The sequence below is a fragment of the Trichechus manatus genome, unplaced genomic scaffold (genome assembly GCF_000243295.1).
Source record: "Trichechus manatus latirostris isolate Lorelei unplaced genomic scaffold, TriManLat1.0 scaffold00139, whole genome shotgun sequence".
Lineage (NCBI taxonomy): Eukaryota > Metazoa > Chordata > Mammalia > Sirenia > Trichechidae > Trichechus > Trichechus manatus.
Window position 1 is genome coordinate 2,880,032 of NW_004444075.1, and position 14,498 is coordinate 2,894,529.

The window sequence follows — 14,498 nt, forward strand, 5'->3', positions numbered from 1 at the left end:
AGGGCGGCTCAAGAAGACAAAGTAAAGTATTATAATGACATGTGCAAAGACCTGGATTTAGAAAACCAAAAGGGAAAAACACAATCAGCAATTCTCAAGCTGAAAGAACTGGAGAAAAAAATTCAAGATTTGAGTTGCAATACTGCAGGATTCTACAGGGAAAATATTAAACGATGCAGGAAGCATCAAAAGAAGATGGAAGAATACACAAAGTCACTATACCAAAAAGAACTGGCCAATGTTCAACCATTTCACGAGGTAGCATATGATCAGGAACTGATGGTAATGAAAGAAGAGGTCCAAGCTGCACTGAAGGCATTGGTGAAAACAACACTCCAGGAATTGGCAGAATACTAATTGAGATATTTCAACAAAGGAATGCAGGGCTGCAAGTGCTCACTCATCTATGCCAAGAAATTTGGAAGACAGCTACCTGGCCAATTGACTGAAAGAGATCCATATTTATGCCTATTCCAAAGAAAGGTGATCCAACCAAATGCAGAAAATATCAAACAATATCATTAATATTACACACAAGCAAAATTTTGCCGAATATCATTTAAAAGCTGCTGCAGCAGTACATCAACAGGGAACTGCTAGAAATGCAAGGCAGGTTCACGAGAGGACGTGGAACCAGGGATATCACTGCTGATGTCAGATGGATCCTGGCTGAAAGCAGAGAATAACAGAAAGATGTTTACCTGTGTTTTACTGACTATGCAAAGGCTTTCAACTGTGTGAATCATAACAAATTATGCATTACATCGCAAAGAATGGGAATTCCAGTTGTGCTCATGAGGAACCTGTACATAGATTAAGAGGCAGTCGTTCAAACAGAACAAGGGCATAGTGCGTGGTTTAAAGTCAGGAAAGGTGTGCATAAGGGTTATATCCTTTCACCATACCTGTTCAATCTGTAGGCTGAGCAAATAATTCAAGAAGCTGGACTATATCAAGAAAAACGGCATCGGAATTTGAGGAAGACTCATCAACAACCTGTGTTATGCTGATGACACAACCTTGCATGCTGAAAGTGAAGAGGACTTGAAGCACTTACTGATGAAGATTAAAGACTACAGCCCTCAGTATGGATTACATCTCAACATAAAGAAAACAAAAATCCTCACAACTAGACCAATAAACAACATCACGATAAACAGGGAAAAGATCTAAGTTATCAAGGATTTCTTTTTACTTGGATCCACAATCAACACTCATGGAAGCAGCAATCAAGAAATCAAAAGACACATTGCATCGGGCAAATCTGCTGCAAAAGGCCTCTTTAAAATGTTAAAAAGCAAAGATGTAACCTTGAAGACTAAGGTGAGCCTGACCCAAGCCATGATGTTTTCAGTTGCTTCATATGCATGCGAAAACTAGACAATGAATAAGGAAGACCAAAGAAAAACTGACGCCTTTGAATTATGGTGGTGGCAAAGAATATTGAATATACCACGAACTGCCAAAAGAATCAACACTCTGTCTTGGACGAAGTACAACCAGAATGCTCCTTAGATGCAAGGATAGCAAGACTATGTCTCACATACTTTGGACATGTTATCAGGAGGGATCAGTTTCTGGAGAAGGACATCATGCTTGGTAAAGTACAGGGTCAGAAAAAAAGAGGAAGACCCTCAACGAGATGGAGTGACATAGTAGCTGCAACAATGGCCTCAAGCATAATGATGATTGTGAGGATGATGCAGGACTGGGCAGTGTTTCATTCTGTTGTACATAGGGTCGCTATGAGTTGGAACCAACTCGATGACACCTAACAACAGAATAGCACCTGGCACAGAGCAAGTGAATGAATAAATGAATGAGAGGTAAGGCTGTAGTCTGGCAGGAATATTCAAACAGAGAAGGAAAGATTAATAATAAGGAGAGACATGGATAACTGAAGGAACAAGTCTCTGATAAGACCTCCCAAAGAACGTTACATCTAAATTGAGGTTTCAAGGACTAGTAGGCATCACCTGGAAAGAAAGGAGGGACCAGCAGAAGTGTCCTAGGCTGAGTGAACATCACCTAGAGAGCTCCAGAGGTAAGAGAGAGCATGATACATTTGAGCAACTAAAGGAAGATAAATATGGCTAAACTATAGAGTGTGAAGGGTATGTGACAAAAGATGGGTCTGGAGAGGTTATCAAGGTCTGGATTATGCAGGGCCTTGTAATTGGGATTTAGGCAATATAGTAAAATGATTAGATTTTCATTTTAAATAACTAGATGATCTGCAATGTGAAGAAGAATTGGAAGAGGGTCATCATACAGAGACTAGTTAAAAGGCTATCACAGTAACCTAGTAACAAAGGCCTTAACTTGTGCAGTTACAATGGGGATGAGAACTATACAAATGTAAGAAAAATTTAGGATGTAGATAAAACTGGAATAAAAGATTAAGTAAATGGGGGAGCTGTGGGAAAGGGAGCCATGAATAATACCTTCAGCAATGGAGTTGGAGAAGTTATAATGGGGCCATTTATTTACTGCAAATAACGTTCTAAAGATACAAAAAGATCAAGAAAACAGAGCGGGATGCTGAAATATAAAATACTCTTGGGGACCCATCTTCTATTATTTTATTTTCCTGTTTTTAATATCCTAAATAGTAAAATGACAAGCATAAATTATATACTCGATAGAGGTGTTTGATTAAACTATCTTTTTATTTATTTTTTGTTGTTGAAACGATACACAACAAAACTATATATGTTCTTAATGGTTTAAAAGCTCTCTTAGAAATGTCTGGTTTTAACCTACAATATTAGTATTAATACTCACAATAAAACTGATGAAAGTGTTCCATTGTTGGTATACCAGGAACAAAGTTGTAGAGATAAAACTTCAAAGCTTCACTCTTCAGCAAGCTATAAGCCATCTCTGTAAGATTGATTCCAACTATTGCATAAGAATACCTATGTCAGAAACATTATCAGTTATACCAACTAGCCAAATGGCTCATAAGATAAATTTAAAATTATACAACAAACTAGTGAAATAATACTTTGTTCCATTTCTATCACAGTACTGACTTTATGATAATCTCTACATATTAAGAAAAATACACTAGAATGGATCCAAAAATGTTGTTCTTTAAAAGCTATTGATTTTCAGGATATAATCTAAGAAATTAAAATAAAGTTCTGTTCAAATGAGTATCTGAAACTAAATCCCTAAAAACAAATATCTAAAATACAGTGAATAATCTGCTGTTTCCTCTTCCACTGTCAGAGAATTTATTTTTTATGATCTAACATTATCATCAGAATATAAAAATAAAATGATAAAGTTAATTATATGACCTCATTTTGCATTCTACTTCACAGTTCTCAAAGCTATATCCCACTTTTCTATTCCTATTTTCAAATCTATTTCTCACAAAAAATTTTATAAAGGCCCCTTATATCTACAGATAAACTGTATCTTGTGATAAAAATATATTGCAATAGATACAAAATTGGTTCATGATCACATTTAGTGTTAAAAATAATGTATCATGTAATATCCTGTATTAGGTTCTTATTAAATAGTCTCATTAACGAAATACCTTGGAAAGTATTTATTCAATTCAAATTATCTAATCATCTTAAATTCAAGAGATACACAGTTTTAAAAAAGTGTTACAGTTTCTTTAATATATACGCATCTTACCCTAATTTTGGATGATTTGAGCGGGAAAGAATCTGATGAGCTACAGTGGTATAATTTTCACTGAAATACCTAAGAGTTTAAGAAAAATAACGAAATGAACACATGCCCTTCAACATTCAAGATATCCAGAAGCAGTTTAAAAAAACTATGGTCAAAATGATAGTCCTAGCCTACTGCCACAATCATCCCGATTTCCATCTAAATCACTTTAGTGTCTCACAAATATATACATTACACACACCACACTTTGTTTATCCATTCATCTGCTGATGGACATTTAGGTTGTTTCCACCTTTTAGCTATTATGAATAGTGCTGCAATAATAATAATAAAAAACCCTCCAGTTTTGTTTCAAATTTTCTGTAAAATACTCAATATATACCTGTTGGAACACTCTTCCTTTCACCTAGGCTTTTTCCTTTTACTGCAAGTCTGTGTTGTTTAAATGCCATTTTCAGAGCATTTAGAAGAAAGTCAATAACCTTTGTTTTACGCTAGGAAAAATTTCCTTAATAAGTGCTACAACTAAAATAATGGCCATAAGGGAAGTATCAGCCGGTACAAGAGAAATCTATAAAGTACTATATGAAGGCTTATACATCCTTTTGGTGTGTACTAAAGCAACCTCCTTGAGTTCTTAAAGATAAGGACAAAATCTTCTGTTCAAACCTTCAGATCACCTAATAATCAAATACACATATACATATATGATGACTGGATGTTTACATAAGGATAAGAGGTCAAATAAAAAATGGATTTTCATTGTTTACTTCCATTTTAGAGGGCATGATCATTAAAATTTTCATAAACAGTAGAGATTTGTAATAAAATCTCTCCCTCTATTTTTACTATACATTATCTATACCAAACATTTTCATTTTAACACCTTGCCCCATTCTTAGACCATATCTTTATTTTGATCCTAAAGTGTCATAGCTTCATACACAGGACAACAAATACCATTACAGAGAAATCAGAGCTAATTCTGTGTTTTCCACCATTTCTAGTACAGGTAGTCCCTGACTTACAGCATATTCAAGTTACGACGAACTGCACTTAACACCATCCGCATTTTTTTTTTTTTTTGGTACATCTTACTGTTAGTAATGTGTACTACATACAATGTTGCAGCACATAATTTGCTAATATCATCATATCTGTAAGTTTAATGTAGTTTCCAACCTCCAAAGACAAATAAAGATCAGATTTACAGATACTGATAATAAAAGGCAATAATAATGAAAACTAAAAAAGAAAAAAAAAAAAAGAGGTATTGGACTGACGTCAGAACTGACATCTGTCGGAATGGAACCCTGTCCTAAACTGGGGACTACCTGTGTATCATTGTCAATCAAATAATTACTAATGTATTTGAATCTTGGTCATTTTTTGATACTAGTTCTAAATAGGTGAAAATATCTACAAGTCATTTAAAGGCCTATCAGAATCCCCTACCACAGTCTAGAGTCAGATTCTATTAAATTATTTAAAATTTAAGCTAAATTGAATTCTCTTCTGGCAGATGCTGAGAAATCTTGATTTCTGAGGAAAAGAGCCAAGAGCAAGGTTACTCAGAGAAATTAAGAAAGTAAACAACAGAATTAGCATGGGTCCAATCAAGGGTGAGTCAGCTCGAATACCAATGTTTCTTGATATAAAGTTGTTGCTGAGTGGCTGGTGGATTTGAACTGCTGACCTTCTGGTTAGCAGCTGAGCTCTTAACCACTATGCCACCAGGGCTCCAATACTATACTGCTTTTGATTGGCCCAGGCACCGCGGTGATTCAAACCCAGGATCTCCTGTTTACTAGACAGGTGCTTTTACCAGCTAAGCCATGGCACTGATATAAAGGTAGTAGCTTAAAAATGACAAGAAGAAATATGACATTTACAGGCTAAGAACAAAAGAAAAGATCCATGAATTTTAAAATATTTTATAATTGGTCCAAATAGAAAAAAACTGCTTTTATTCTACTTAAATGCAAATGCAAGTTTCTGTTTATCAAAGTAAAAAACTGGCAATATCATTTTCATTAATTATTATTTGTAAAACTTTATCTCTGGGAGGTGGAATTATGGGGAACTTTTGTACACATAAAATTTAGATATTACAGAAAATTAAATACTTTTATAATTGGAAAAAAATTTACATATTGAAACCCTACCCTATTGTCTTTCTTCTCCCATAGCCTTATCCATATGGACCTAAATATTTTCTCTCACTATTAACCTTATTTAGCTCAATTTGAAGATTAATTTTTTCACAGTAAGAATTATCTAAACTGTTAACAGTCAGATTTTCCATTCTAGATACTTTATAGTCTGTAAATTACAATTCAGAGATAGATCCAAACACTAGAATCTGTTAATTTTCATAATTATAGGAGAAAATTAATCTTCAGTTTATCTTCTAGTTTCGGCTCTTAATTCTAATTTGAGTTACATATTTTGGGGTTCTATATATGTGGTCACACATAGGTTTTAGACAGGAAAAAGAAAAGTTCATAGTCTCTGAAAAGTCAGGGATTTAGATCAGGTGTTAAACAGACGGCAAATAGTGTGAAGAGATTTTATTATCATCTTACCTGGTTATATTCCCCAAAATGGAGTCAAAGAACCACGAGAGAAGAAGCAAGAGGATAAAAATAGTAAGAAAAAGTATATAAACTTCTTTGGGAGGCATCAGAAGGGAGGATAGGGACAGAAAGGAAGAGGAAAAGTATTGGTAAGTAAAGAAATCACACACACATAGAAAGTCCATTTCCAGTATCTTCATTAGTACTTTTAGCACTGTAGCTACTGAAATTCAGAGACAGTATGAAAAAACTATATTAATTACTATTACCATTTAATCAGATTGAAGAGTACATGTAATTTCATGTAAAGAAAAAAGTTTATTTTCACTTACACAAGATTGATTAATCCAAGTATGCCCATGCCTCTGAAGTCTGTTTTGGGATCATCACCCTGGAAACCAATGTCGGCCCACTGCTTGGAGATTCTAGCCTTCAACTTGTTCTTGGGCATTAAAAGATTCCAAAGCTGCACAAACATGCTTCCATATTACAAATAATAGTGATGTTCTTAATTTACCAAGACATTTTCCTTCTCATAGCTTCTGTAACTACTAAGTGGAATGCTTTCAATTATATTAAACAATGTGTGGGGACAAATCTTAGGTTCAAAAGACTGTATTTAGAGAACTTTTCAATTATCCTAAAAAGTATAGCATACTTATTCAAAGTAAAAACATCAATATAAAGAACAGTAGATTACAAAAAGGTAACAAATAATATATAGAAATCTAAAACAATGAGATGTCTTCATTTCTAATTAATACATATATGCCAAAAGTGGTAAACTGCTTGTTTGAGAAGAACACAGTATTATGTACTTGGCCCTTGCCTCAGACTCTGTATTGTATACTTAAGATTCCACTCGACAGCTACTGGTTTGGTTTTTCGTTTTTATTATAATGGTGAGTGAAGAAGAAAAATAGGCCTAAGTTAGGGAGGGGATCCTGAAGGAAATGATACATATACTATTCCAACCTATATGATTAATAACTTACAGATTTTTATAGTTTTAAAAGAAAAAAATAATGACTTGGTTTAAGCTAAATATATTCCTTAAGACTAAGGATTTAAGGACAGTAGTTATCAAATACTAAATACCAACAAGCTAATCAATGCAAAATAAAGTGAAAAAAAAAAAAAATCAGTCGTTTTCTAAATTCAACACCATGAAATTCAACACCATGAGTCATCAAGCAAAACAGTCTCACAAAAGTTGACAATAAAGTTTGTGAAAATTTGCAAAACAAAGGTTATTTGCATTTTTTTCCATTTCACTATTTCAGGCATTGTTAAGTAAAAGACTCCTAATGAAAGAAGTAGAAGTCCTTGGGTAGTGCAAATAGTTAACACACTTGGCTGATAACCGAAAGAGTGGAGGTTTGAGTCCTCCCATAGACACCTCAGAAGAAAGGCCTGGCAATCTACTTTGAAAAATCAGCCATTAAAAACCCTATGGTGCACAGTTCTGCTCTAACACACATGAAATCACCATGAGCTGGAATCAATTCAACAGCCACTGGTTTAATGAAAGAGGTATCCTGTTACCTAAAAATTAAATGTGAAGTCCTGTGACCCTGCTTTAAAACAGGGTCACGACTCTATCTAAATTAAATCCAATCATTAGACTGGGTTTCATCTGGTCACTACTTTTATTACCAACACATGCAATTTACTCACATTAATGTCCTTCCATGAGTTCAGCAAAGGGTTTGATTATGCCAATGATAAGGCCTCGAAGATATGACGAGAGGTGCAGTAAGAACCCCCTTGCCATCGAGTTGATTCCGGCTCATAGCGACCCTATAGAACAGAGCAGAACTGCCCCATACGGTTTCCAGGGCTGTAATCTTTACAGAAGCCAACTGCCACTTCTTTCTCCTGCAGAGCAGGCTAGTGGGTTCGAACTGCCAACCTTTCAGTTAGCAGCTGAGCACTTAACTACTGCACCACCAGGACTCCTGCAGTAAAACCAGTGGTCCTCAAAATTTAATATGTATAAATATCAGATTTCTGGATTCCACCCCTGGAGACTCTGATTTCATAGGGCAAAGGTGGAACACTGGAATCTAAGTATTAAACACTGGTTAACTTTAGTGACTCATAAGAAGCCTTGGTGGCAAAGCGGTTACGTGCTAAAGAAAGGGTCGCTATGAGTTGGAATCAACTCAACAGCATTTGGTTTGGTTTTGGGTTTAACTCTAGTGAAGGTGGTCCTTGTACTATACTTTAGACAACACAGATCTACACGGCTCTCTATCCACAAAATAAGCTGAGTAATACGTAATGGCTGGATGAAATCACTGCTACAACCCCCTCTCCACCTCTGGGAAATGAGTTTCATAATGAATCACCAAGGTAAAATTTCTGCTGAGGAGGATGGCGGGACTTGTATCTTACACCTTTAGAAGGGCATGTATTTGTGTAGAAAGGATTTGAATTAATGGAATAATGATGAACATGAGGCTATCAATAGCAGTCCTTAATGAGTGCTAGGCACTATTCTAACACTTTATAAAAGCTCTCTCCACACAACAGCCCTTTGAGGTATGTATTTTCATTATCTTAATTTTACAAAATCATGTTTTAACTGTAATCTTCTAATTGAGTGAAGTGTATATTTTATACTTTCACAGGAAAAAAAAGTTTTGTTGGTGTTTTTTTCTTTAATTTTTAAAATTTTCTTGTGGTAACTTGTCCGAGGCAAGGTCATGGAAGATCCATAGACACATCCAAACTCCCAGATGGATCAAATTACTGGGCTGAAGGCTGTAGGGACCATGGTCTCTGGGAACATCTAGTTCAATTGGCATAACCCAGTTTATAAAGAAAATGTTCTACTTTGGTGAGTAACGTTTGTGCTCTTAAAAGCTTGTGAGTGGCCATCTAAGATACTCCACTGGTCTTATCCTGTTGGGAGCAAGACAGCATGAAGAAAACCAAAGACACAAGGGAAAGATTAGTCCAAACGACTAATGGACCACAACTACTACAGCCTCCACCAGACTGAGGTCAGCACAACCAGACAGTGCCTGGCTACCACCACTGACTTGTTCTGACAGGGATCACAACAGAAGGTCCCGGACAGAGCTGGAGAAAAATGTAGACAAAATTCTAACTCACAAATAAAGACTAGACTTACTGGACTGAGAGAGACTGGACAAACCCCAAGAGTACGGCCCGCAGACAGCCTTTTAGCTCAGTAATGAAGTCACTCATGAGGTTCACCCTTCAACCAAAGATTAGACAGGCCCATAAAACAAAATGAGACTAAAGGGACACACCAGCCCAGGGACAAGGACTAGAAGGCAGGAGGGGACAGGAAAGCTGGTAATAGGGAACCCAAGTTCGAGAAGGGAGAATGTTGACATGTTGTGAGGGAGAGTGTTGACATGTTGTGGGGTTGGTAACCAACGTCACAAAACAATATGTGTATTAATTCTTTAATGAGAAGCTAGCTTGTTCTGTAAACTTTCATCTCAAGTACCAAAAAAAAAAAAGCTAAAACAAACAAAAAATTTTATTGTGGTAAGAGATACATAAGAAAACATTTGCCATTTCAACCATTTTTACGTGTACAATTCAGTGACATTAATTATGTTCAACATGTAGCGCAACCATCACCATTTGTTTCCAAATTTTTGCATCACCCTTAACAGAAACTCAGTGCTCCTTAAGCAGTACCTCCCCCTTTCCGTCTCCCTCCACTCCTGATGACCACCGATAAACTTTTGTCTTTATGTATTTTCCTATTCTAGATACTTCATATAAGTGGGATCATACAACATTTATCCTTTTGTGGTTGACTTTATTTTACTCAGCACAATGTTTTCAAGGTTCATCCATGTGGTAGCATGTATCAGAACTTCATTTCTCTTTACAGCTGAATAATAATCCACTGTAGGTATATACCACATTTTATTTATCCATCTGTTGATAGACACTTGGGTTATTTCCACTTTTTAGCTATTGTGAATATGCTGTAATGAACACTGGCATACAAGTATTTATTTGAGTCCCTGCTTTCAAGTCTTTTGGGTATTATAGGTAGGAGTGGAATTGCTGAGTCATACAGTAATCTGTGTTTAACTTTTTGAGGACCAGCAGATGTACCATTTCATCATCTCATCAGTAGTGAATGAGGGTTCCAATTTCCCCATGACCTTGCCAATGCTTGTTGTGTTTTTCTTATAATAGGCATCCTAGTGGAGGGTGAAGTGGTATCTCACTGTGGTTTTGATTTGCATTTCTCTAATGACTAATGACATTGAACATCTTTTCATGTGTGAGATGGTTAAGGTTGTGTGTCAACTCGGCTGGGCCATGATTCTCAGTAGTTTGGCAGTTATGTAATGATGTAGTTTAGCAGTTACGTAATAATGTAACGTGGCCGTTATGTAATGATGTAGTCATCCTCCACGATGTGCTCTGATGTGATCAGCCAATCAGTTGTAAGGGGAGTTTCCTCGGGGGTGTAGCCTGTATCCAATATACGTGGATATTCTAACAAAGCTTGCTTACTTGCACTGGATCCTGCATTTGGCTTGTCATCATATGACCTCTGGTTCTTGGGACTTGAGCCAGCAGCCTGCCATCTGACTGCTGATAATAGGTTTGTTAGCCCCTGCAGCTACATGAGTCAGAGAAGCCTTCAGCCTCACATCTGACCCACGGACTTGGGACTTGCCAGCCTCCACAATCATCTGAGCCATTTCCTTGAGATACAGATCTCTCTCTCTGTATATGCTTCACTGGTTTTGCTTGTTTAGAGAACCCAGCCTAAAACAATGTACTTATTAACCTTTTATATATCCTCTTTGGTGAAATATCTAATCAAGCCCATTGCCTATTATTGATTCGGTTGTTTAACTTTTTGTTGTTGAGTTGTAAAAGTTCTTTATCTATTCTGGATATTAAACCCTTATTAGATATACGGTTCCCAAATATTTTTCCCGTTCTGTAGGTTGTTTCTTCATTTTGTTGATAAACTCCTTTAACACACAGAAATTTTTAATTTTGATGAAGTTCAATTTATCTATTTTGTCTTTTATTGCTTTTGCTTTTGGTGTCATATCTAAGAATCCATTTTTGAAAACTAGGTTCCCAAAGCATTACCCCATGCTTTGTTCTAAGAGTTTTATGGTTTCAGTTCTTATATTTCCTATTTTCCTAGATTCATACTTCATACATTACACATTCTGATTATTAATGGATGTCTGCAGCTGTTTCTTCTCATTTTCAGTCATGTCACATCAGCAAATGAAGGTCCCAAAAGCTTGACCCATCCACATCATTAAGGCTGACTCTACTTTGAAGGTGCAGCTCTTCCCCAGTTGTATTTTTGTGTCTTTCAATCTGAGTGGCTCATCTTCTGGCAATATACCAGAGACTGTTACACTGCTATTCACAAGGATTCACTGGCCAATTTTTCAGAAGTAGACTGCCAGGTCCTTCTTCCTAGTCTGTCTTAGTATGAATCTAGTATGAATCTCAGTAACAATCTAGAAAAATCAGAAGTTATCGAAAATGAAATGACCCCATAATATCCTAGGCATGAGTGAGCTGAAATGGACTAGTATTGGCCATTATGAATCAGACAATCCTATGGTCTACTATGCCGGGAATGACAAATTGAAGATGAATGGCATTGCATTCACTGTCTAAAAGATCATTTCAAGATCTATCCTGAAGTACAACACTGTCAGTGATAGGATAATACCCATACAACTACAAGGAAGACCAGTTGATACAACTGTTATTCAAAGTTACGTACCAACCACTGATGCCAAAGATGAGGAAGCTGAAGATTTTTACCAACTTCTGCAGTCAAAGTGAACAAACATGCAATCAAGTGAACTGATAACTGCTGGTGAATGAAATGCAAAAGTTGAAAACAAAGAAGAAGGACTGGTAGTTGGAAAATATGGCCTTGGTGATAGAAATGACACCACCAGAGATTGCATGACAGAATTTTCAAGACCAACGATGCCTTCACTGAAGATACCTTTTTTCAACAACATGAACGGCGACTATACACGTGGACCTCACCAGATGGAATGTACAGGAGTCATATCAACTACATCTGTGGAAAGAGACGATGGAGAAGCTCAATATTAGTCAGAACAAGGCCAGGGGAATAGACCATCAATTGCTCATATGTAAGTTGAAGTTGAAGTTGAAGAAAATTAGAGCAAGTCCATAAAAGCCAAAATATGACCCTGAGAATATCCCACCTGAATTCAGAGACTATCTCAAGAACAGATTTGACACATTGAACACTAATGACCGAAGAACCAGATGAGCTGTGGAATGACATTCAGGACATTATACATGAAGAAAGCAAAAGGTCATTAAAAAGATAAGAAAGAAAAGACCACAATGGATGTCAGAAGAGACTCTAAAACTTGCTCATGAACGTCGAGTAGTTAAAGCAAATGGAAGAAACGATGAAGTAAAGGAGCTGAACAGGTTTCAAAGGGCAGCTCGCGAAGACAGAGTAAAGTATTATAATGAAATGTGCAAAGACCTAGAGTTAGAAAACCAAAAGGGAAGAACACGCATGGTATTTCTAAAGCTGAAAGAACTGAAGAAAAAATTCAAGCCTTGAGTTGCAATCTTGAAGGATTCGATGGGGAAAATATTGAACAATGCAGGAAGCATCAAAAGAAGATGGAAAGAATACACAGTCACTGTACCAAAAAGAACTGGTTGACATTCAACCATTTCAGGAGGTAGCATATGATTAAGAACTGGTGGTACTGAAGGAAGAAGTCCAAGTTGCACTGAAGGTGCTGGCAAAAAACAAGGCTCCAGGAATTGACAGAATACAAATTGAGATGTTTCAACAAACAGATGCAGCACTGCAGGTGCTCACTTGTCTATGTCAAGAAATTTGGAAGACAGCTTCCTTGCCACCCAACAAGAAGAAATCCAACAGATTGCGGAAATTATCGAGCAATATTATTAATATCACACACAAGTAAAATTTTGCTGAAGATCACTGAAAAGCAACTGCAGCACTACTTCGATAGGCAACTGCCAGAAGTTCAAGCCAGATTCAGAAGACGATGTGCAACGAGGGATATCATTACTAATGTCAGGTGGATCTTGGCTGAAAGCAGAGAACACCAGAAAGATGTTTACCTGTGTTTTACTGACTATGCATTTGAACGTGTGGATCATAACAAATTATGGATAACACTGAAAAGAATGGGAATTCCAGAACACTTATTGTGTTCATGCAGAATCTGTACACTGATCAAGAGGCAGTCATTCAAACAGAACAAGGGGATACTGCATTGATTAAAGTCAGGAAAGGTGTGTATCATGGTTGTATCCTTTCACCATACTTATTAAATCTGTATACTGAGCAAATAATCCAAGAAGCTGGACTACATGAAGAAGAACGTGGCATCAGGATTGGCAGAAGACTCATTAATAACCTGTAATATGCAGATGACATGACCCTGCTTGCTGAAAGTAGAGGACTTGAAGCACTTAGTGATGAAGATCAAAGACTACAGCCTTTGGACTACACCTCAACATAAATAAAACAAAAATCCTCACAATTAGACCAATAAGCAACATCATCATAAACAGACAAAAGATTGAAGTCATCAAGGATTGCATTTTACTTGGATCCACCATCAACACCCACAGAAGCAACAGTCAAGAAATCAAATGATGTATTGCATTGGGAAATCTGCTGCAAAAGACCTCCTGAAAGTGTTAAAAAGCAAAGATGTCACTTTGAGGATGAAGGTGCACCTGACCTAAGCCATGGTATTTTCAATCACCTCATATGCACGCAAAAGCTGGACAATGAATAAGAAGACCGAAAAAGAACTGGCGTCTTTGGACTATGGTGTTGGCGAAGAATACTGAATGCACTGCCAGAAGAATGAACAAATCTGTCTTGGAAGAAGCACAGCCAGAATGCTCATTAGAAGCGAGGATGGAGAGACTTCGTCTCACATAATTTGGACATGTTATCAGGACATGTCCCTGGAGAAGGACATCATGCTTGGTAGAGTAGAGGGTTAGGGAAACAGAGGATAACCCTCAACGAGATGGATTGACACAATGGCTGCAACCATGGACTCAAGCATAACGATTGTGAGGATGGTGCAGGACCAGGCAGTGTTTCATTCTGTTGTACACAGGATTGCTACGAGTGGGAACTGACTCGATGGCACCTAACAAAAACAACAATAGTTCTTACATTTAGGCTACTGATCCATTTTGAGTTAATTTTTGGTATGAGATATGGGT

At 36.8% G+C, this 14,498-nt stretch overlaps 1 protein-coding gene across 4 annotated transcripts in view; it reads right to left on the reverse strand.

The window, feature by feature from the left end:
• ELMOD2 (ELMO domain containing 2) overlaps window positions 1–14,498 on the reverse strand; it is a 40,967-nt gene that overhangs the window by 7,209 nt on the left and 19,260 nt on the right. For all 4 annotated transcript variants that reach the window (XM_004385473.2, XM_023739731.1, XM_023739733.1 and 1 more), the window contains 3 exons: window positions 6,563–6,696; window positions 3,655–3,723; window positions 2,785–2,918 (listed from right to left, as the gene is read on the reverse strand). In XM_004385473.2, the coding sequence (XP_004385530.1) occupies window positions 2,785–2,918; window positions 3,655–3,723; window positions 6,563–6,696 (337 nt within the window). The remainder of the gene's footprint in view (window positions 1–2,784; window positions 2,919–3,654; window positions 3,724–6,562; window positions 6,697–14,498) is intronic.